At 41.0% G+C, this 22,041-nt stretch overlaps 1 protein-coding gene across 3 annotated transcripts in view; it reads right to left on the reverse strand.

Annotated features, from left to right (window-relative positions):
- Nucleotides 1-301: 301 nt before the first annotated feature.
- Nucleotides 302-22,041, reverse strand: part of ZNF202 (zinc finger protein 202) — a 33,986-nt gene continuing 12,246 nt past the window's right edge. The window contains exons 2-7 of one of the 3 annotated variants that reach the window (XM_020984890.2): nt 14,715-15,263; nt 13,849-14,068; nt 13,341-13,429; nt 9,032-9,161; nt 8,165-8,287; nt 302-7,784 (exon numbers count right to left, since the gene is read on the reverse strand). In XM_020984890.2, coding sequence (XP_020840549.1) covers nt 6,727-7,784; nt 8,165-8,287; nt 9,032-9,161; nt 13,341-13,429; nt 13,849-14,068; nt 14,715-15,167 — 2,073 coding nt within the window. In that variant the 5' untranslated portion in view covers nt 15,168-15,263 and the 3' untranslated portion in view covers nt 302-6,726. Of the gene's footprint in view, nt 7,785-8,164; nt 8,288-9,031; nt 9,162-13,340; nt 13,430-13,632; nt 13,759-13,848; nt 14,069-14,714; nt 15,264-22,041 lie in introns of those variants that run through there. The other 2 variants (XM_020984893.2, XM_020984894.2) reach the window with 2 other exon arrangements.

The raw sequence follows: 22,041 nt of genomic DNA on the forward strand, positions 1-22,041 counted from the left end.
TTACCAAGATAAGAAAATGTCTGCTTGCCCTTTATGAATTCAAATTCCTTGGCTCAGGTAACTATATAAAAGTCCTGAAAGAACTGGCAGATGTGACACCTGAAATACCACAGAAAATGGGAAAAGAATAAATGTCCCTATTTTCAAAAAGAGGGGAGAATAGAGTACACCCTTTAGAACGCTGAATTTGACTTCAATTCCTGGAAAAATCTTATAATGGGTTATAAAAGAGATGGTTGATGAGCATCTAGAAAGGGAAATGGGGATTACAAAAAGCCAACATGGTTTCATTAAGAATAGGTCATGTCAGAGGAAACATATTTACTTTTTTGACAAGGTGACTGGTGGTTGTGGGGAATCCTAGAGACAGAATTTATAAGCATTTGATAAAGCATCTCAAGCTATTTTTATAAAGAAATGTGGAGAGAAGCGGATTAGATGATACATTTAGATGCAGATTCAAAGAGTAGTTAATGTTTCAATGATCATGTACCAGGCCTCAAGTGGAGTACCCCAGAGATGTGGTTAAATTTTTTCTTATCAATTTAGATAAATGCATAGACAGTATACCCATAAAGTTGCTGAGGGAAGGGAGATGATGGAGTCATGATCCCAAAAGATGTTGACAGGCTAGTTTGGGCTCAATCTAATAAAAAAAAATCAACTGGGAGAAGTGTAACATCTTACACTTGGATAAAAAAAAAATCATCACAAAAACTGAGTGATGGAAATGTGGTTAGATAGCAGTTTGAAAGACATATGGAGGGTTTTGGTAGACTGCAAACTTACTATGCATCAGCAGTGTGATATGACAGCCAAAAAAGCCAATGTCACTTTGGACTGCACAGCAGCAGGTGATAAAGTTCTCAGAACTCTCACCTTATCTGACCTTATTCAGAGCACTATACTCTCTTCTGGACACCACAGTTTAAAAAGGCAGTTGATAAACTCATGAACACCCAAGTGGGCAACTAGAACATATTACCATGCTACATAAGGACTGGCTGAAGGAAATGGGGATGTTTAGCTTGCAAAAGACTCAGGATGATATGATAAAAGTCATGGGGAAGGGGAATATGAGATTTTCACTTTGATCCCAGAGGACAGAATCAGGAAGACGGGGTAGAAATTTCCCAGAATTAACTTTAGGCTCAAAGTAAGGAAGAACTAACACCAATAAGAACTATCCAATGGTGAAATGGGCTACTGGGAAAGCTAAGCGATTCCCAATCCTAGGGATGAGGGTAAGAGGATGTTCTTTAAACAGAGACTGGATGACCCCTTGTCAGCTCTGTTATAGTGGGGATTTCTTTTGCATATATGCTTAAAACAGTTGACTGCTGAGGTCTCTTCAACTCTCAAATTCTGTGATTCATAGACTACAGTTCTTCCTCATCCCATCAATATCTCAGGATCTTAAGTATCCATTTTGACAGCCTTCTAACACCTTAGCCACACAATTTCTCAAACCCCTCCTCCACCCTCTTAAGTCACACACAACATAATTAAACTTTACATTTCACCATCTAGAATTGTATTACTTTCAAGATCCTGAATTATGAAATCCTATTTGTCATTACCCACCTTTCCACCTCTCCCACTCACATATTAAAACTATTCTTCATCCTTGTGACTTCTTATATTGGAACTATCAAATCCTTCCTATATATTCCCCTCTCCCCAACTCAGCTTCATTCACCTCTATAGCTAAGTCTTCATACCACTGTCTGCCACTGATTTACCAGCTACTACTTAGGTCTCTTTGTTCCTCCAACTTTTTGTTCTTCTCAACTTGCTAACTGTGTTTATTATTTCTGGGTGACCTCTGGGTAATTTCTGGGAAACCTGATTTCTCCACTTCTTCACTTGGGGTTTTGACTGCCAACTGGAGAAAGTGAATATATTTCATTCACCACAAACTGATGGTGCATCATCTTAGCTAAGCCCTCACAACTGTTGGACAGTTGTTTACTATCACATGCCACAGTAAGTCTTGTGCCTTGTACTTTAAACTTAGATTTCCAACAAACTACTTATCCTCCAACTTCAATGAGGAAATTAAGGCCATCAGAGGTGAGATCTCTCAGTTTTATGCACTTATCATGCTTTACAGAAATTTATAGATGTACCACATCCCTTTACTAGACTACAAGGTCTTATGGCAATGACCGTCTATACTTTTGACTTTTTATTGTCTCTAGGGCCTATCACAGTACTCTGTCTATAGTAGGCACTCAAAAAAGACTTTTTTAAAAAAAAATGGAACTATTCCTTTCCCATGCACTGCCAAAATTCTTCTTTCTCCTGACAATTTCTTTTAATGGCATGATCATTCTCCCAGTCACAACCCTGGGGTTATCTTTGACTCTTCCTTCTCCCTCCCTCACATATCAAGGTTATTATATACTGCTGATTCTACCTCCTTCATATCTCTCATATCTGTTCTCCCCCTTCCAATGTATTCTAAGGGAAGATGCTAGGACAGCAAAGAGGCAAAGCATTGGCATATGTCCCAGGAAACTGAAAGAACTGCCAGATGTGAAGGATCCTTGACTTGAACAAGATGGGTACTTTAGAACCGTGAGATAAACCTTGTTCTAATTTTCAAAAAATGGGAAGAAGGATGTCACAACTATGGGCATGACAGCTTATTAAAGGGATGAAATGGAAGATCTGATTACCAAGAACTGCTGACAGACAGGAAAGAGCACTATTTATTAAGTCAGGAGACCTTGTATCAAGAGTCAATTAACTCACTTCTCTGATGCTTACTACCTTTCCTTATGTGATCTTGCATAAGTTACTTAACCACCCTAGGCCTCAGTTTATGTAAAAAAAAAAAAGGAAGACAGCTTCTGGCCTTTTTTTTTTTTCAGCTCTAGATTTATGAAGGTGGGATTATGCCAGAAGGACTGCAGTTATTCAGCCTGGAAAAGATTTAGGGGAAGGAGAATGGACAACATAGCTGTCCTAAGTTCCAGAAGGGCTGTCATTATGCAGCAAGGTTAGATTTATTCTGCTTACCCCAAAAGAATAAGGAACAATGTGCAGAAGTTGAAGAGAGGTAGATTAAGTTTTATGTAAGAAAAAGCTTTTTGGAAGTTAGTCATTCAAAAGCAGAAACGGCTACCTCTTGAGCTAGTGCTCCCTAGCTCTTTAAGCAAAGGGTGGATGATCACATGCCACATGTCATGGAACGTTTGCTTGTTCAGGTATAGACTCGACTAGTTGGCTTAAGATCCTTTCCAAATTTTAAACTCTGGGAATCAAGAACAGGCCTTCCTACACTCACTTCATTTTCTTTTTTTGATAATTACTAAGACCAGTAGATGAGCAGCATGCTACAGACACAGCAGAGTATTTGACAATATTTCTCATGCTTCTCTTGTGGGTGATATATAGGTGTGAACTATATTAAAGTACAACTAGGTAGACTCACAACTAGTTGAATAGTATACTCAAAGACCTCACCTCATGGGGAGATCTCTATTGGAGAGTTCAAGGGATTTGTGCTTGGTATATAGTTTTAACATTTTTATCAGACTCAGGTAAAGGCACAGATGTATGCTCATTGTATTTGCCAATGAACAATGCTATGAGATGTTAGAATAGAGAATCATAATCCATAAATTCCTCAACAATCTAGAACAATGGGCTAACTCTGATGGGATAAAACTTAACACAGGTCTTACATGTGGACAAAAAAGACTAAAAGTTTCAAAGATATAACATTCAGAAGGTGTGACTAAACACTTCCTGTGGAAAAAAAAAAGGGAATTTTAGTGGACTGCAACAGTGTAGTACAGCATTCCCAAAGCTAATACAATCTTAGCCTGTATTCAGAGGTTTAATTCCTGGGGGAATGTGATAATCTGCTTTGATTAGAACACATCTTCGGTACTGTACTCTATTTCTGGCACTGCATTTTTGGAAGGACATTGATTGATGAATTGAAGCGCATCCAGAGGAAGACACTAAGGATCCATAAGGAACTGAAAATCATGCAATGCAAGAACTGGTTGAAAGAATAGGAGACATTTAGTCTGCAGAAAACAGGTGACACAACTATCTCAAACTATTTAAGGGATACTATATGGAAAGGGTTAGGCTTATCTTGTTCTCTTGAATGCAAAGAGAACTCTCCATCAAAGTTTTCAGCTAAAGGTTGGATGCCCACTTAAGAAGATATATCTGTTAGGGAATGAATTGGATTTAGGGATGTTTGAAGCTTCTTTATAGTTCTGATTTCATGGTTCAACTCCTGCTGTCCTCATCTTTGTCCAAGTTCTTATTACTTTTCACTGCTGACTATTTCTATATTGAAAATGTACATAACTGTTTGTGTCCTATTGCTTTAGCTTGCTATAATATCCCTCTTGAGCATTTTTTTTAAAGTTTCCACAGCCTGGCTCTTATTTTGACACCTTTGCTTCACAAGGCCTAACAAAGACCCAAATGGTTAGGATATCCTTTCTTCCCCAAGGCTCGAGCTACAACAGATTCTCCTCACTTTGGCTATAACCACCACCACCAACCAGAGGGCTACAGAATGACAGCATAAAACTTAACTCCTATTATTGTAACAACCTCTGTGGCTGCTTGTGTGAAAGCTATATAGGATCTCTTAAAGTCTTCTATTCTAGGCTCTGCTTTGTGCCACTTTCCAACCTTGAGCAAGTCACTTCAGTTCTCTGGGCCTCAGCTTCCTCATATGGAAAATACTAATATTGGAGTTGAAGACACATAAAGGCTCTGTCCAAGTCTCAAATTCTGATTTCATGAAATCAGATTAGAAATTTTCATTTCCTCCAGTCTCATCTTAGAGCAGTTTTGCCAGAGATCTCTTCAGAAATCTTTATTATTAGTATAGTACAGTATTAAAAATTTCTTCCTTCCCAGGGATCTCTAGAATGTTCTCCTATGAATGGGGAGATATCCTTCTATATGTAGTCTTCCTCCTGAAAGCCCTCTCTCCCCATAAAAGGTGAGGCTGTATCCTGCTTATTCAAAGTTCTTTTAGAGTCAGCTCACATTTAGGTCATGTCTGCTCCAGATACCTATGAATGGGCCATGTCAGTGCTCAGAAAAAAAATGACAAGTCCTTTTGGGAATCTCAGAAAATCCAAGAAGTCACATAACAGAGGCCTGAGAGATGAATGAAATAAAAGTTCCTTTATAAAGAGGGAGCAGGTACAGAGGTGTTTCATATGGATGAAGAGCCTGGAATTATCAACCCATTTTATCACTAGGGCACAGAGGTCTATCAGTAGCATAGGTGGAACAGTAGAGTGGAGTAAGTCAGGCACTGAATAGAGAGGCCTTCAACCCCCTTGTGCTTTCATGTCCAGACTTTGTGTTCCAACCATAGGAAAAAGTTCCTCCTGTCTACCACACCCACGTTAGACCAGGTTGGGTCCATGAGTTGCCATGGCAACTTGCCTTATTTCCATGGTAACCTTCATCAGATAACGGTTCTTGGGAGCACTGAGAAATTGTTATTGTTTTGTCACTAACATGAGAATGGAGCTAAACACAAAATAAGAGGAAAAAAAACTCACAAATGCATTAAAATCAACCACTTCTAATATGATCTTAGTTCCAAGGTGCTAGCTAGAGAAGTTGAGGAAATATGAGCATACCTGAAATCTTTTCCTGATATCAGATATAATATACTATGCAGAAGTTGATGGGAACAAGGTGTCATCTCAAGTTGCTTTGCTATGGACACCTCAGAAAGGCTCAGATAATTTTTTCTTGATTTTGCGAGGTCACTCAGTTCTTGGTAGATGATCCCATGGAACTATAAATTCCAGTCAAGATGACTCTAGTACCATGGTACCTTTCTAAACTGTTACCACTTTTGAATTCCCATAAGATCTAAAATGGGGGTAGGGGGAAAGGATGGGAAATTATATCTTTTAATTTAAATCCTAATTGTTTTACTTATTCCCCCACCTCACCTTGAGCAGCAGAAGTATTTCCTGGGACAGAAACAGAAGAAACTGGTGAAAAAAGGAGGCTAAGAACATGAATGAATGGCAACAGAGAGAGAACGTGAGGGAAAAGAGAAGCCAGCTTTGGTAAGAGACCTCCTTCTCAGCTCCATCTCAGCACTGCTTACCACCACCTTGGCACTGGGAAGGGAGAAGCCCCAAAGGGCCTCAAACAATAAGCCTTGAGTGCCTGTTTGTAAGAACAAAATTCTCTGCCATTCCACCCTGTACCGTCAAAAAAAAAGTGCATCAACAGTGTTCTCCATTTTGAGATGTGGCAACTGAATCACAGAAGGGACAGGGGGTCTGTCTGTCCAGAGTTATCCAGTGAATTTGTGGCAAAGTCAAGGGCCCTATATCTCCTGTCTCAGTCAGGGCTGTCTGCTGCCATACAGAAGCCCAGCAAGCCTGTGGCTCATTTTATGTCACTTTTTACTCAAGAAAGCCAAGATATCTTTAAAGACACCACAGCCTCTCCCGGAAGGTGTCTTAACCACATCTCCTCAGCACTCTCACTCTCCTAACTTATCCCAAAGATGTAGAAACAGGATCCCTCAGCGGAAGAGAAGCCCTACTGGGGTAGCAGAATAGAAAAAAAAAGTCCCCTCAAAGGCAACAAAGAAGATTGAGAGGATCTGCACAAGAACACAGAAAGAGGAGAGGCAAGATCTGGGCTGGTCAGAGGGACTCCCTGCCAAGAAGCCCCAGTTTCAAGGTGCTAGGAAGGCTTTTTTCACAGCCCATCCTCAGATTGGGAGACTTTTCTCAATGCAGCTCTCTCTACACTTGAGTCCTGTAAAAGAGTCTTTTCAGAATGGGTCCTCTGATGCCTGATCAAGTGATATCCTCTCCCGAAGCTTTTTCCACAGGTGGGGCACGTGTATGGCTTCTCGCCAGTGTGTGTTCTCTGATGCCTGACAAGATGGTCCCTCCGACTGAAGCTTTTCCCACACTCATTGCACCTGCAGGATCGCACTGATGCATGTCCTCGCAAGTGTTTGGCAAATGCTGCACTGTGGCTAAAACACTTCCCACACTCATTACAGAGGTAGAGCTCCTCAGATGAATGGGTTTTCCGGTGAGCCAGATACCGTCTGTGATCATTGAAGTCCTCCCCACACTCCCCACACAAATAGGGTTTACCTCCCAGGTGGATTCTTTGGTGTGTTGTGAGGACAGACTTCTGGCTAAAACTCTTCCCACAAATGCTACAGAAGAAAGGTTTCTCTCCTGTATGTGTTCTACGGTGCCTGACAAGGTCTGAGCTCCAGCGAAAGTGTTTCCCACATGTTTCACATCTATAAGGTTTCTCAGTTTGTGGGATTATCTCATGTTGGAATGACTGGGAGATTTCATCAAATCTGTCCCTATTATGAGGAAAGGTAAATGGTACTTGCAACTTGTGGATCTTCTGATGCCTGACAAGGTGAGAGCTACGAGTGTAACTTTTCCCACAATCAGGACATTTATAAGGCTTTTCTCCTGTGTGGGTTCTGAGATGCCGAATAAGATGGGAGTTGCAACTGAAGTTTTTTCTGCACACAGGGCAGTCATGAGATCTCCCTAATAGTGGATGTAACTGTAAGTTCTCTCGAAGGCTCATGAAATTATGTGTTGGAGAAAAACTCGTACTAATTCTCCTTTCACTAGGGCTACTTGGCTCATCCTCAAAGAGTAGTTCCCAATCAATATTCTGGGGAATTTCTGGACTTCCCAAAATAGTTCTCTGTAGGTCGTCAATATTGATTTCTTCTTGTTCAAGAAACTCCTCCTCATCCTCACTCCTATCTCCTATGAAAATAATGACAACAGAAAAGGGAGAATCAGACATAGTCAGTGATGTTTTCCTCACAATGGGGAAACGACAAAATGCAAACTGGAGTGAGAAATCAGAGAGGAGTTAGGACATATTTTATATGCCTGGGAAGGCTAGAAATCAGCAGACAGACCCACTGACAGGAAGGGAGACAAGAAAGAATGTTACCTTATGTCCAAGCCCCATAAGGAAAGGATAGGAAGAGGAGGGTTTCCTCTTGGGAATTTAGACTCAGCCACAGATATCAATAGCTTCTACTATGCTGAGTGAGAGCTGGGGGACAGGCCTATCCCAGAATGGGAAAATAGTGTTGCGACTCCTAGAAGATCACTGAGGATAAGATCTTGTCCCTTACCTGTATAGGTAAAACTCAGGATCTCTGCATCTTCAGGATCTTGTGGATATTCCAAATCTGGGACCCAAGATTCTTCCTCCTCTTCAACCTGGGAGACTTCATCTAATCTGGGGATTGGAAATGCTATTCAAGGGAAGGAAATAAGAATATCATGATGGTCCAGTATATTAATCCTGCATCAGCAGACACCTAAGATTTGGAAGGTGATGACAAAGTAGCTATGTAACAGCTGGGGAATGAGATCAACTCCTCAATCCCTCTAGTTTGCTATTCACATAAGTACTCCATATCTTCTGTCTGCTTTATTCAAGTGCTCCTTTTCCTCTCTAACCCAACTGCAAAGAACTTCTGTGGCTGCTTTCCTTTCTCAGTGACAAGTAACTTCCCCAATTTCATCATGTCTACTGCCATGTCCACATTATAAACGTGAAAGTGGATACCACTTTGCTCCATCCTATTTCTTCCCTCCTTTTGATGATCACTTTAGCCCCCTCAAACATTCTTCTTCAGTTTTGACAGTACTCAATACCAGCAATCCTCTCTTCCCTCCGGCCTGAGAGACTACCGACCTCTGTTCTAGCAACAAACCCACCCAATTGGTGAGGCTGGATATATAAGAAAAACTTAAGTCTAGTTAAGCCACCTAAGGATCAAAGGGCCTGAGTTCAGATTTTGGTTCTGCTATTTACTTCCTGTTTAACTTTGGGCAAGTCAGCCTCTTTGGGCCTCAATTTTCATACATGTAAAAGGAATGGATTAGACCAGATGAAGTTACTATGATCTCAGAAAGTTGCATTAAGGGAGACAGCACAGAACTATATGCTTTAGAAATGCTTTGAAATCTACTATCGGGAAATGTGCCCTTACTTAGTGAGACTACAATTCCACAATCCTCCTGCAAGACATATTCTCCATAGAATTCCTTCTGTGTTGGATCTAGGTCACCCCACTGCTCCTGGGAGAAGGACAGAGTCACATCCTTGAAAGTAGCAAGTCCCTGAAACAAGAAGAAATTTCACTCAGTAACTAATGCTTCAGGAACAAGCCCACACCTAGGTTCTGGAATGAGAGGCAGACATGGCTACTGTAAAGGCAGAATCCAAGGGGAGAAGGGATCCCCAACAGGACTTTGCTTCATTTCAAATAATCTGCTAAAAGCAGGAGTTGGCAAAAGGCGGCACTGGCTGCTAAAGTAGAAGTGGTAAGAATATTATTTCTGGGTAAGAGACCTCTTCATCTTAGAATCTGTGAGAGGAAAAAATTCAGGCATAGTCAGATACACACTCTTGATCTTGGAATAGTGAACTTCAAGGAGGTCAGAGAAAGGATATAGGCAGGGTTCCATAGCCTAAAATTTATAGGTGATATCAGTCAAAGGAGGATAGGAAGCTATAGGATCACTGGAACATAGATCTAGGGCCAGACAGGACCTCAGAGGCCATCTAGCCCAATCCCTTCATTTTACACTGAGGACCAGGGAGGATACATGACTTACCTATAATCACACAGATAGTAAACATCAGAAATTAAGATTTAAACCCATGTCCTCTGACTCCAAAGCCAGTGCTCCTTTATATGTACCATAATGCTTCCTAAATTCTCAATAAAGAAATTCTAATGATGCAAAGAAGAGATTATGATGAGAAAGGAAAGAACGAGCTGTCTAAACAGGATGAAGTAGATGAACAAGAGAACTCATCCACTAACAAAAAAACATATACAATTAAAGTAAAGGCAGATAAACAAGGATAAAAATAGAAGAATAGCATGAGCCTGTAAAGATGTCAGGAATGGTAAAGTTTAGAAGGGACTGAAGCTGGTAATGAATGCTAAGGCCAACAAAAAGTTATTTTTAACTCTTCTGGAAGCAAGAGAAGGATCAAACAAGGAACAGAACAAATATTCCTCAGGATGCATAAGAGGACTCAGAAACAATAGACAGAAAGTAGAACTACTCTTACTTTGATGGTCTTCAATGCCAAGGAGAATGACTTTAGAATCACTTAGCAGTAGAAGTTAGATCAAAAATGGCTAATAGAGTTGAAACCTAATGTAAGTAAACGATAAGAGACAATCTAGTTGCTTTCTATTAATTTCAAGGCATCAAAGCCAGGCAAACTACATTATACTGAAAGAATTGGCACATAAGTGATTGTTGTGCTACTGTCAGTAATCTTTCAAAGATTATATAGAACGTGACAGGTGCCATAAGATTAGAGTATTAATCATTTTCAAAACAGGAAAGACAATGGAATAGTCAGTCTACAGGATAGAGAACTTGACTTTAACTTCCAACAAAATTCTAAGATGGTTCATTAAAAAGATTGTCTATGGGCATCAGAAAATAAAATAACCATCATGAACAGCCAGTATGGCTTGATTATGAACAGATGATGACAAATTAATTTTTAATTTTCTTATTAATTTAAATTAATTAACCTTAATTAATTTTCCTTTTGATAGGTCAGTAGATTAGGGGAATGGAAGAGACATTATTAAATGCTTTGCTGAAATCTAAATATAATAGGTTTCTCAATCTGTCCTTATGGATAAGGCAGGAGATATGGACTAGTCAGAGGTTCCCAAAGTGGGAGATACCACCCCTGGGAGCCACTGGAATGGTCAGGGGGAGGGTGGAAGAGGTGTGGGGTATGGAGGAGAGATGGTAGTGGTCTTGGGTGCAATTAGGGCGCATTGAATAAAAATAAGGGGGCAGTGGAAGCATAAGGAAAGAAGAAAATAGGAAAACTTTGAAAAACTGTTTGTAAGTGTTTCATCTGTTGTGGAACAGAGTTAAAGTCATAGTGATTACATTATTTTCCAAATAAACACACAAAATGCAAGTTATAACCAATCAGTGATCAAGTCCTCCAATAGGTCTTAGCAAGTAAGTGTTGGAAGGTGAGCGTGTCATGCATTCTCAAAATGTCCAGCATGTATCAGCAGGAATATGGGCTTGCAATTACTTGTTTACAATATGATGGTTACATGATGAAATATCTCATCATCAAAATTTCAATGCAGGAAAAAACTCACAAATTTACAATAATTATTAAATTTAAGATGTGTCATTTAAAATATATGTATGTATGTATTTGAAATGATGTAAAAAAAACACTAAAGGGTTAAAGAAAGTAGATTTCCTGGGGGGCACTGAGTGATATTTTTTTTGAAAAGGAGGCAGCACAACAAATAAATTTGGGAACCTCTAGACTAGATGATAGCACTAGGCAGAAGCCCAAAGAGTAGTGATTAATGTCAATTAGGAAGGAGTTTCAGAGATCACAGAGTCAGCTGTTGGACCTGTTTATCATATCCGCAGATGATACAAATCTGGGACATCAAACATACAAAATGATAGATTCAAACTCCAAAAAGACCTGGTCAAGCTACAACAATGAACTAAATCTAGTAAAATAAAATTCAACAAGAATAAATGCAAAGTCCTGTAGAGAAGATAGGATGGGAGAAGGGAGGCTAGATTAAGAGTCCTGAAAAACATCTGGGGGTTAGAGGCCAATAGTTAACATTGCATGGCAGCCAAAAATGCTAACACAGTCTTAGGCAGCATAAAGAAAGGCATCAGGCAGGTGATTGTCTTCTTGCATTCTGTCCTTTTCACACCAATTTGGGGCTCCAGATGTCATCAAGGACAATGACAAATGGAATCGCATCCAGAAGATGAGTATGATACTGTGGCCAGACTATACAAGAACACTAGGGTTGTTGGCCTAGAAAAAGGAAAATTTGGGTGGTATATGAATGCAGTCTTCAAACATCTGACAAATGTGGAAAAGGGTTCAGTTTTGTTTTTTTCTCTTCTGGGCACTGTTAGGCGGTAATTTCAAAGGGGAATTTTGGCCGAGTCCAAGAAAAAACTTCTTAATATTTAGAGCTCTCCAAATTGGAACAGGTTGGCTCAGGAAATAGTGAAGTTCCTCTTGGTGATGCTCTTCAAGGGATTTTGGTCAGGGATGTTACAGAAGGGAATGCTGTTCTGTGTGACCTCTGAACTCCCTTCCAACTCTGAGATTCTGTGATGCTCCACACTGAGCTTGTTCCTGCCCTGCATTCCTTTATGGAAACCCTTTTTTCAATCTCTCCATTCCTTCTGACCAATTCATGTTTCTCTCCCTTTTTTTCATCAGTTTGGTTGAAAACATAATTTCTTGATGAAGCTATTATAAATTAACCCACTGCACACATGAAGTTTGCAATCATGCTATTATTTTCATTTGTTCAAAAACAAACACTTAAAAATGCCTACTGTGTACAAAGTATTGAGCTAGGAACTGAAGACAAAGGTAAGATACCTATTTTCCCTGTTCTTAACGCAAAACAGACATGCATGAAAGGAATAAACACCATTATGAGAATTCTGAGAGAACGTTAATTAAGAGTAGGGATGCTATTAAGGGAATGGAAGAAACTGTGAAGGTGACATTTGGGTTAAATCTAGATTGACAGATGGATGAATTCCATGGATAGAGATGGGCAGGGTGGGGTATGTTCCAGAAATGGGGGGAGCAAAGAAACAGTGGCAGCTGAGAACAGAGCACATACAAGAGAATATGTTTTGTCCACATTAAGCCATTCTCATGTGTTACATTTCAGTCCCCACAAAAACTGAATGTAAGCTCTCCCTAAGCAGGGACCGTGTTTCCTATTTCTTGTGAAAGTACCTCTATGTCTTGGACAGTGCATAAATGTTACAGACTGACCACTGTGAACACTTCATTGGAAAAGCAAGGAGTTGCCTCATTAGGGAATAACCTCATTTGGTCCTACCCTTCTAGCAGTACAGAGGACCTCCCATCCTTCAAGTAATTAAAACATTTACAAAACCCAGTTCTATAACCACACAGTTTTTCTGCAAGTTAAAAAAACATGTGTTTTTATCAGCTTCCTCCTGCCCCTTACCCCCTTACTTCAATAATACAAAAAAAAAAAGGTTTTAGGGACTAGCAATTTAAGAACTCAACTCTAATCCATTTGCCATCTCTTTTCATGAAAGGCCAAGCAGGCAGTTTTACAACCCACCAACTCTTTGTGTGTTGGTGGAAGGTCTATTCTAGCTGGGGCACAATTCAGATTTATGGTCCTGTCCTAACAAACACCATTAGCACCGAGTGCCAAACCAAAACCACTGTACTTAGGAGTAGACACCGCAGCTCACCTGGGATATGGCCGTAAGAAGGTTAACCATCTCCTGATCTCCACTGCTTCCCTCCTCAGGAAGGACATGGTGCTGGGGGACAGGAAACTCTGAGGATAAGAAAGGAGCCAGAGCCAAGAAAGGTTAGATCTAGGCTGTAGTTATCCCCTCCTAATCAGGGCAGGTATCCCTCCTCACTCTCTGGGATGAAGAACACTCCCACTACCCTTGTAGAATTCAAGAAGCACTACATTAAGAAAAGCTGAAGTCACTCTCCTCCACCCCGCCACTTAGCAGTCATACATATACTCACACACACATGCTGCCAGGGAATAGCAAGAACATTTGCATCATTTGGGGTCTGCCGAGGGAATCCAACTGAGACTGTGCCTACTTCCGACTGCCAAAGTCTAAGGAACATCCCCTATTACAGCCTATACAAGCTCTTGGGGCTGCAGGAACCTTCCTTTCTTCCCTCCCTGCTGCTGTTCCAAGAAGCCCCTTGCCCCTTCACTATCAGGCTCCCCACCGCTCTCCTGTAGGGGCTGGGGTTCCTCTTCATGGCAGTGGCTCTGCTCCTCAATGCTCAGATCTGGGCTCTGTGGCCCTTCCTCATGCGACTCCTCATGGGACTCCTCCAGGGATGGGGTATGCTCAGGCTCCAGCTGTTCGATCGGTGACTCCGGGTCTGCTCCCAGATTTGATGTCTCCTCTGAGAGGACTTCCTGGCCATGCACATGGACCGTCACCTGGGAACAATCCCCATCTCCTGTCACCACAGGGCCCAGAGGAAATTCTTGGGGCAATCAGAGCTTAACCTACAAGGAGCTGCCTGCAGGAAAGCTACCCTAGGGACAGAGACAGGAAAGGAGGAAGAGTCTCATTCCACTGGGGAGCAGAAAAGAGGCTACTGAGAGCAAGTCCTGGGCCAGCAGAGGCTCTGGACACCCCACTGTGGTATCATTTTCCCCACCTCCCCCATCACTTTCCCCAAGTCACCTAGGGTTGCATGACACCCCGCCTTCCCATTTCCACCTGCCCAACCTATAGCCTTCTCATGCTTGCTTTCACACCTTACCAACCTGAAAAGGGGTTTTGTAACTGGGGATATATGGGCACCCTTGAGGAAATCACAGAACTTTCCTCCCCCAGCAAGCTGAGAATCAACACCTGAAGAAGAGAAAACCAAAGCCAGGATCTATGGGTGGCAGTAGCCATCTAAAATCCCATAGCTCTAAGGACAGTCCCCTGGCAAATGTTTCAGAAGCTAAGCTCAACTGAAAATTTCTCACAGGCACCAACCATCTGCCCCACGCCCAGTAACCAAGCTCTTAAGTGTCAAGTCAATAAACCTGGAAAAAGTGAAACACATGTCACCCCCAGAATCCAACCCACCATCAAGCTTTCCTCCTCCAAATCACACAGATCAGGACTCCCCCTCCTCACCCACCGCCTTGGTCTCCTGGGTTGTTTCTGCAAACCCTCCACCAGCGTCACTGCCTCTTCACCACTTTCTGGCCGCTGCCCCCGCACCCAGCTCTGCAGTTCCCTAGGCAGAACAGTTAGAAATTGTTCCAGCACCAGCAAGTCCAGGATCTGTTCCTTTGTCCTCCTTTCTGGCCTTAGCCACTGATGGCAAAGCTCCCGGAGTCGGCTTAGGGCCTCCCGGGGCCCTGATGCTTCCTGGTAGCGAAATCTCCGGAAATTCTGATGTGAGGTCTCAAGCACAGCATCATCCTTTTGTAGGACTGGGTCTTCCATCCAAGTGGAATCATCTTCCAGCTTTACCATTAAGATTCCTTCCTCCTCCCAAAGATCCTGGTCCTCTGGCTCTAGCACTGCAGCCATGATTTGGCTTTGGAGTTCGCCTAATTTCAGATAGAGTTCACACTGCCATTTCCTGGTCTGACTGGAAGCCTGCAGAATGGAATTCTTCCAAGGGAACTAGAGTAGAAAGAAACACATAATGTTAGTAAGAAAGCCTATACAGAGACCACACATTTGGAGTCTAACCCAGAACCATTAGTTCTCAGTCTATCCCCCAATTTACTGTATTTTAATTGACTTTTTGCAAATTCTACTTTATCCCTAGCTTATCCCTGGTTAGGGCAGGGAGATGATTTTATATATGTGTGTCAAGTCCCTACCCTGATGGAAATTACCCTTCCTTATTTCTCAATGTTATAACTGTATCATGTCTCTAAAGAACTGAAAGGGAAACTAGGAAGGACACCAAAGAAAGATCAGAGTAATTTACTATTGAAGTGTGTGGGAATACAGGCTTGATTCTAAAGGTGCTAAATGAGCATTGAATGGACAGTATGGTCTAGAACAATCAGAGAAAGAAGGCATCTGAGCCAAGCGCAATACTATGAGCAAAGGCTGGGAGGCAGGAACAGTTTGCAAAGGACAGTAACAAAGGTCTTCCAAGCATCCATGCCACTTACTGGCTATGTGACCCTCTCTAGGCCTCTCAGTTTCCTCAACTTGATTAAATTCGATTAGATCATACCTAGGCTCCTTTTAACTCTAACACTAGGATTCTCGGTTGGAGAGTATTAGGAGATAAAATTGAATAAGTAGTATAGGGCCAAGATTATGAATGGGTTTTGGAAGCAAGGCAAAAGGGGCTTCCATTACTTGTAACAGGAAGGAATTGATTAAGTGCCTGCCATAGAAGACAGGTGGTGACGGAGGAAGAGTTGTGAAGGTGTACAGGAGCAGTCCAAGATGTAGATCTACAACGCTGCCTTCATCAGGCTTACCTTAATATGGGGATTCTTAATAAGGCCTATTCACTTGTCTTTAAAAATATGTTGTGAACTATATTTCAACATAATTGGTTGAATGTGTGATCCTATTTTATGCATTTAAAAAAACATTATTGTGAGAAGAGGTCCCTAGATTTCACCAGGCTGCCAAAGGAGCCCAAGACACATAAAGAAAGTTAAGAACTCCTGGTTTAAAAGATAAGATAAAATATAGGTAACTGTACACCATGTTATACAATAAATGCACAGGGCTGTTGTGAAGACTGAATGAGGTAATACATGTAAAGTGTTTCATAAACTCAAGTGTTATAAAAATACTATTAGATAAAAAGCAAACACTGTTTTGCTGTAGAAGGTAGAAGACAAGTGACTTGAGGACACAGACTTTTAAATTTTTTTTAACCTGATGATCTAGCACTGTGGCTTGCATGTGATTGATAAATGTTTACTGGACTGGATTAGAAAATCATCATAATGAAGATTTCATGGAAGAGGTGACTACAGTCATAGGGAGTATAGATATAGGGGTAGGATATATTCAGTGGGACAAGACAGGAGAATTGATAGAGAGTAACACAGTTTGATTGAAGCAAAAATGTTGTACAGAAGGTGTAATTCCAGTAATGTTAAAAAAATAAGGTAGGCTCTGACTCTGGAGGACTTCGAATGCTAGGCTTCTAAGTAGGCAATAGGAAGCCTCTAAAAAAGACTTTTGAGCAGGGGGCTGACAAGACCAGCTATAGGTATAAGAAGATTCATTCTGGCAGTGGTGCGAAAAAAGTATGGGGGAGGGGAGGGCAGAATGGAGGCAGAAAGACTTAGTGACAGGCGATTGCAATAATTCACATCAGAGGGAATAAGGACCTGTAATTGGAAGTAGGGAAAGAAGAGATGCAAGAGATACTGCAGAAGTGGAACTGATAAGACTTGGTAACTTACTAGATATCAGGTAAGAGAGAGGAACAGGCAGAAATAACCAAATGGAACTAAATTTCAATTTTGAATTTGTAGTACAGTATATACTCTCCTCTGGATACAAGTCTTTGATAATTCCCTTTCTAATTTTCAATCTCTTGATCCACTGGCTACTTTCCCAAAGCCTACAAATATGCTCAGATTTCCCAATGCTTAAAAAGTGACTTTACAATCCCCCTCAAGTTATGGTCCTTTATCTAATAAGAGCCAACATTCATATAGTGTCTACCACTATGTACTAGTCACTATGCTAAGCACTTTACAAACACCTCACTTCATCCTCACAATAACCCTGGGAGGTAGGGGCTGTTATTATCATCACCATTTTGCAAATGAGGAAACTGAAGCAAACAGAGGTCACATGACCTGCTAGGGTCAAATAGTTGGTAGGCTATCTATATTTAGGCCTAGTGTATAACCTAGCTACCCATCTCTCCTCCCCTTCACAGCCAAATTCCTAGATAATAAATGTTGCTACTTGTTTCTCTTACTTCCTTGCACTTCATTCTGTTTTCAAACCCCTACAATATGGCTTCCAATCTCAACACTTTACTGAAACTGTTTTCTTCAAGCTTACGAAAGACCTCTCAATAGCCAAATCTGCTTGTTCTCAGTCTACCTGACTGTTCACTACCACCTCCTCCAGTACATACTCTCCTCCCTGAATCTATGACACTATTCTTCTAGATCTCTTCCTCCTACCTTTCTGACTTCACATTCACTGAACCATCAACTAGGTCGCATTCCTTATGCTTGAGTGTATATACTCCAGGGCTTGTTCTAAGGCATGTTCTCTTCTCTAAACTTTCTCTTGGGAATTTCCTCAGGACTCACATAGACTCGACTACCATCACTGTAGTTGACTTACAAATCTACACCTCCAGTTCATGTTTCTCCCATGTTCTAGTCCTCGTCAGGACTGAATGTTTGTTGGACATCTCTAACTAGATATCTAAACGGCATCTCAAACTCAACATGTCCAAAACAGAACCTGTTATCTTTTTTCAGAAGCCCACCTCTCTAAGTTCCCTATTTCTGTGGTGATGATCACTAACCTGTTTAGAACCCAAGTCTGTACCCTAAGAGTCATCTGACTCTCTTACATTCCCCATATTCCATCAGGTACAAACTTAAAGCCCCACCTGACCTGAGTCCCACCCATCTGGTTTCATGTCAGTTTCTCTCATATACTTTTTTTTTGGGGTGGAGGGTGAGGCGATCAGGGTTAAGTGACTTGCCCAGGGTCACACAGCTAGTGTCAAGTGTATGAGGCCGCATTTGAACTCTGGTCCTCTTGACTCCAAGGCCAGAGCTCTATCCATTCCAGTACCTAGCTGCCCCTCCTCATGCACACTTGTGTTGCAGACAATTGTTTATTTGTGGCTCCTCATACAACCCTTCTCTCTCTGGTCTCCGTACTTTGCATAGGTTTGAAGTGCTTTCCCTCTTCATCTTTGCTTCTTGGAATCCCTACCTCCCTACAAGATTCAGTTGAAATGCCACAACCTCTACAAAGTACTATGACTTGCTCAAAGACACAGGGGTTAAAATACTTGCAGAACCACAATTTGAGCTCAGATTCTCTGCCTCCAAATCCATTGTTCTTCCATGCACTGCACCATGAAGCTTCAACAGCAGGTACTTAAGAAATACTTGGCGGAATCAAACTGAATCCACGTGGGGATGTTCTGTACGTACTGGGAAATTCAGGTCTGGAGATCAGAAGAGTGATAAGGGCTGGACATAATCATGAGTATCATTTGCTTAGTGGTCACACTTGAAGCCATGGAAGAAAATGAGACACCCTATTCAGGGTTCTGGGATCCACGAACTATTTTTTGTTTTAACAATACTTTGATAATTATGTTACCATACAATTAGGTTTTTTTTTTGTAATCTTATTTATTTGATGCATCTAAAACATCAGAGTCATCAGACTGTCAAAGGGGTCCATGACACACACAAAAAGTTAAGATCTCCTATCCTAAATAGAAAAGGGTCAGTGTCAGATAGATGCCTACATTAAGGGCTCTGGAAGAAGACAAAAGAGACAGAAAAAAAAATAAGAGAAAATAGAAGAACCAGGAGAAAGTAGTGTTCCTGAAGTCAAGGGAAGGCTATCCACTACTAGAAGGAGAAGATTGGTAGTAATATGTTATATAAACGTGAGTAATTATGTCAAAAGATCCAGAAAGAAAAGAGGGTAAAAATTGAAAAAGTCACTGGATTTGATGATTATGTCAGAATGCTGATAGAAACTCAACTGTTAGAAGTTGAGAGTAGCGGAGGGATCACTATTAACTGCTTTTTCAAAATGCTTAATGGTGAAAATGAAGAGCTATGTATGGGGTAGTAGTAGCTGAACTGGGTACAAACATCAAGAGAAGGTAGGCTTTCACACACAAACTCTCTCTCTTTTGATTGGGAGAAATGTGACAATATTTGTAGGCAAACTGGAAGGAGCCAGTAGAAAGGGAGAGATTGAAGATGCATTGAGGGGGTCAGTGTGGTTATGGGCTTAATAAAAGTCCTGAGGGAAGGAAAAAACAGGATCAAAGGTTCTGGTAGAATGTATACTAATATTAGTAGTAGAGATAAAAATGAAACAGTTCCTGTCCTTAAGAAACTTATATTCTAGGGGTAACAGTGATGCAATGACATATATACAGGAAAGCATAATTATGAAGTGACTAGGGGGAGGGGATCAGACAAAGTGCTGTTGGGATTTCTGAGGAAGGGGTTAACACAGCCAACCAGGGGAAAGGATCTGAAAAAACTAAAGGAAGGAGGCACCAGAGATGAGCCTTTAACAAAGATAAGGAATATGCAAAGCAGAAATTAGATGTGTATTACAGATATGGAACTAGCATGTGGAAACATGGAGGGGTAAGACAGAATATTCAGGGAAGAGCTTTGTACAGTTTAGGAGGAAAGGAGAATGCATAAACGTGGAGAGTCTTGAAACAAGGCTGGAAAGGGTGCCAGCCATAGAGCCTTAAAGGGGCTCCAAGGAATTTGTACTTTGTTCTAGAAGCAACAGGAAGGCACCAAAGACTTTTGAGGAAGGTAGTAATATTGTCAGCCTTGTGCCTTAGGAAAATTATTTTGGCAACTTTGTAGAGAATGGATTGGAAAGAGAGAGGAGGCAGAGAGACACATTAAGGTTGCTACAATAGTACAGGCAAAAACTGAAGCCCTAAGTTAAGGTTAAGAGGGGACAAATTGGAGAGATGTGGGCACAGAATCAATAGAATTTGGCAAATGATTAAGATATGGTGGATAAGAAAGTAGGAAAATTTGAAGAAAACTTCTAGGTTTTGAAACTGGGTGAATTAATGGTGGGCCCATTAAGAAAAGTTTGGAGATCATGATGAATTCAGCTTTGGTCATGTTGGGTTTGATGTTCTAGTGTGACATCTATGCAGAAATGTCCAGTAGGCAGCTGGAGATGTAGGACTGAGATTCAGGGCATTGGTGCTAGATTATTTTTGGAATCATAAAACTAAACAAATACTTATAAGCACTTTATGTTAGCTGTTGGGGATATGAAAATAAGAAACGAAATAATCTTCATGTCTCAAAGAGCTTAGATTTTAGAATTTGCCTGGAATTGCAATGACATCATTAAGGGAGGAGAGTGAAAAGAACATAGATAGAAAACGTCAAAGGTTAAGAGATGAGGTGTATCCTCAATGAAGTAGGGAAAATAGTAATTGGCTGCATTATGGGAGGTAGGGGTGAGGTGGGAAACGAGATCAGCAGAACACACTTCAACATTTGTTCTTAGAAATTAGACGAGAGCTAGATTTCATCTTCATAAACCCCCTTATTGCCCTTCGTCTGGCTTCAATGGTAGGATGTGCTGGTACACACAGGATTGTCTAAGCTTAAGTAACTGAACAAGGAGTTACTCCATCACTAAGAGATATAAAGTACCAGAAGTTAGTGTGAAAAAAAAAAGTGGAAATATACTGGTCTAGGACCTGTGCCCTGGTTTGAGCACAGACCATTTTCATTGAGCTCTAGGAAATCTTCAACTTCTAGTACTCTATTACAGACACTAAATTTTCTTGTGAGAAATCCAGTTCTTTTTAGACCTGGGGTCATGAGGGGATAAGCCATGACAATGTGCATGAAAGTGAAGGCTACTAAGTGGTAGCTTGTTCAAAGGTAGTCCAAAACGTATGTTGTATTTACCTATTTGTTTAAAACACATTTCCTACTGAAAATCTGTATTAACATGAAATATTCTTTAAAAATTAAATGACATCAGCAAACCTATTAATAGCTATTTAACTATGCATTCCATAAGCCTGTGTGTTAAGGGGGAAGCAGGAGAAAGGGAAAGGTTAGAGGTGACCCATGGGACTCTTACTAAGTGCTCACAGCCAATAGTTTTGAGATGACTTTCTGCTCTCTGGGATGACTGGGAGCTAATCATCTGTTCGGAAATCATTTTGATTCTTGAGATCAATTGATACAAGTGGCTTTTACTAGGTACTAAACATAGGGGCAGCTAGGTGGCGTAGTACAGTACCAGGCCTGATGCCGGGAAGACCTCAGTTCAAATCTGGCCTCAGGCAGTTACTAGCTAGGTGACCCTAGACAAGTCATTTAGCCCTGTTTTCCTCATCTATAAATGAGCTGGAGAAGGAAATGGCAAACCACTTTAATATCTTTGCTGAGAAAACCCCAAATGAGGTTATGAAGAGTTGGACACAACTAAAAGGACTAAACAACAAAAAAAGGGAATGCTTTCCAAAGTAATTGAATTCAAAAGATTTCCTGTGCCTGGAAAGGGTCGGGGGCACATAAAACAGGGCACTGTCACATTCCTCTGGAAAATTTTTTCCAAATTTTAAATACTTGTGGTTATCTTGAATTCAACTTGGTAGTCCTGGAGAGACATAATATTTCAGGAAAGAACAATTTAGGGAGAAGCTAGAGGGCAGCAAGAGGAGTATCTGGAAGGGGGT

The sequence above is a fragment of the Phascolarctos cinereus genome, unplaced genomic scaffold (assembly GCF_003287225.1).
Source record: "Phascolarctos cinereus isolate Bilbo 61053 unplaced genomic scaffold, phaCin_HiC Scaffold_726;HRSCAF=1367, whole genome shotgun sequence".
In the NCBI taxonomy this organism is placed as follows: Eukaryota; Metazoa; Chordata; class Mammalia; order Diprotodontia; family Phascolarctidae; genus Phascolarctos; species Phascolarctos cinereus.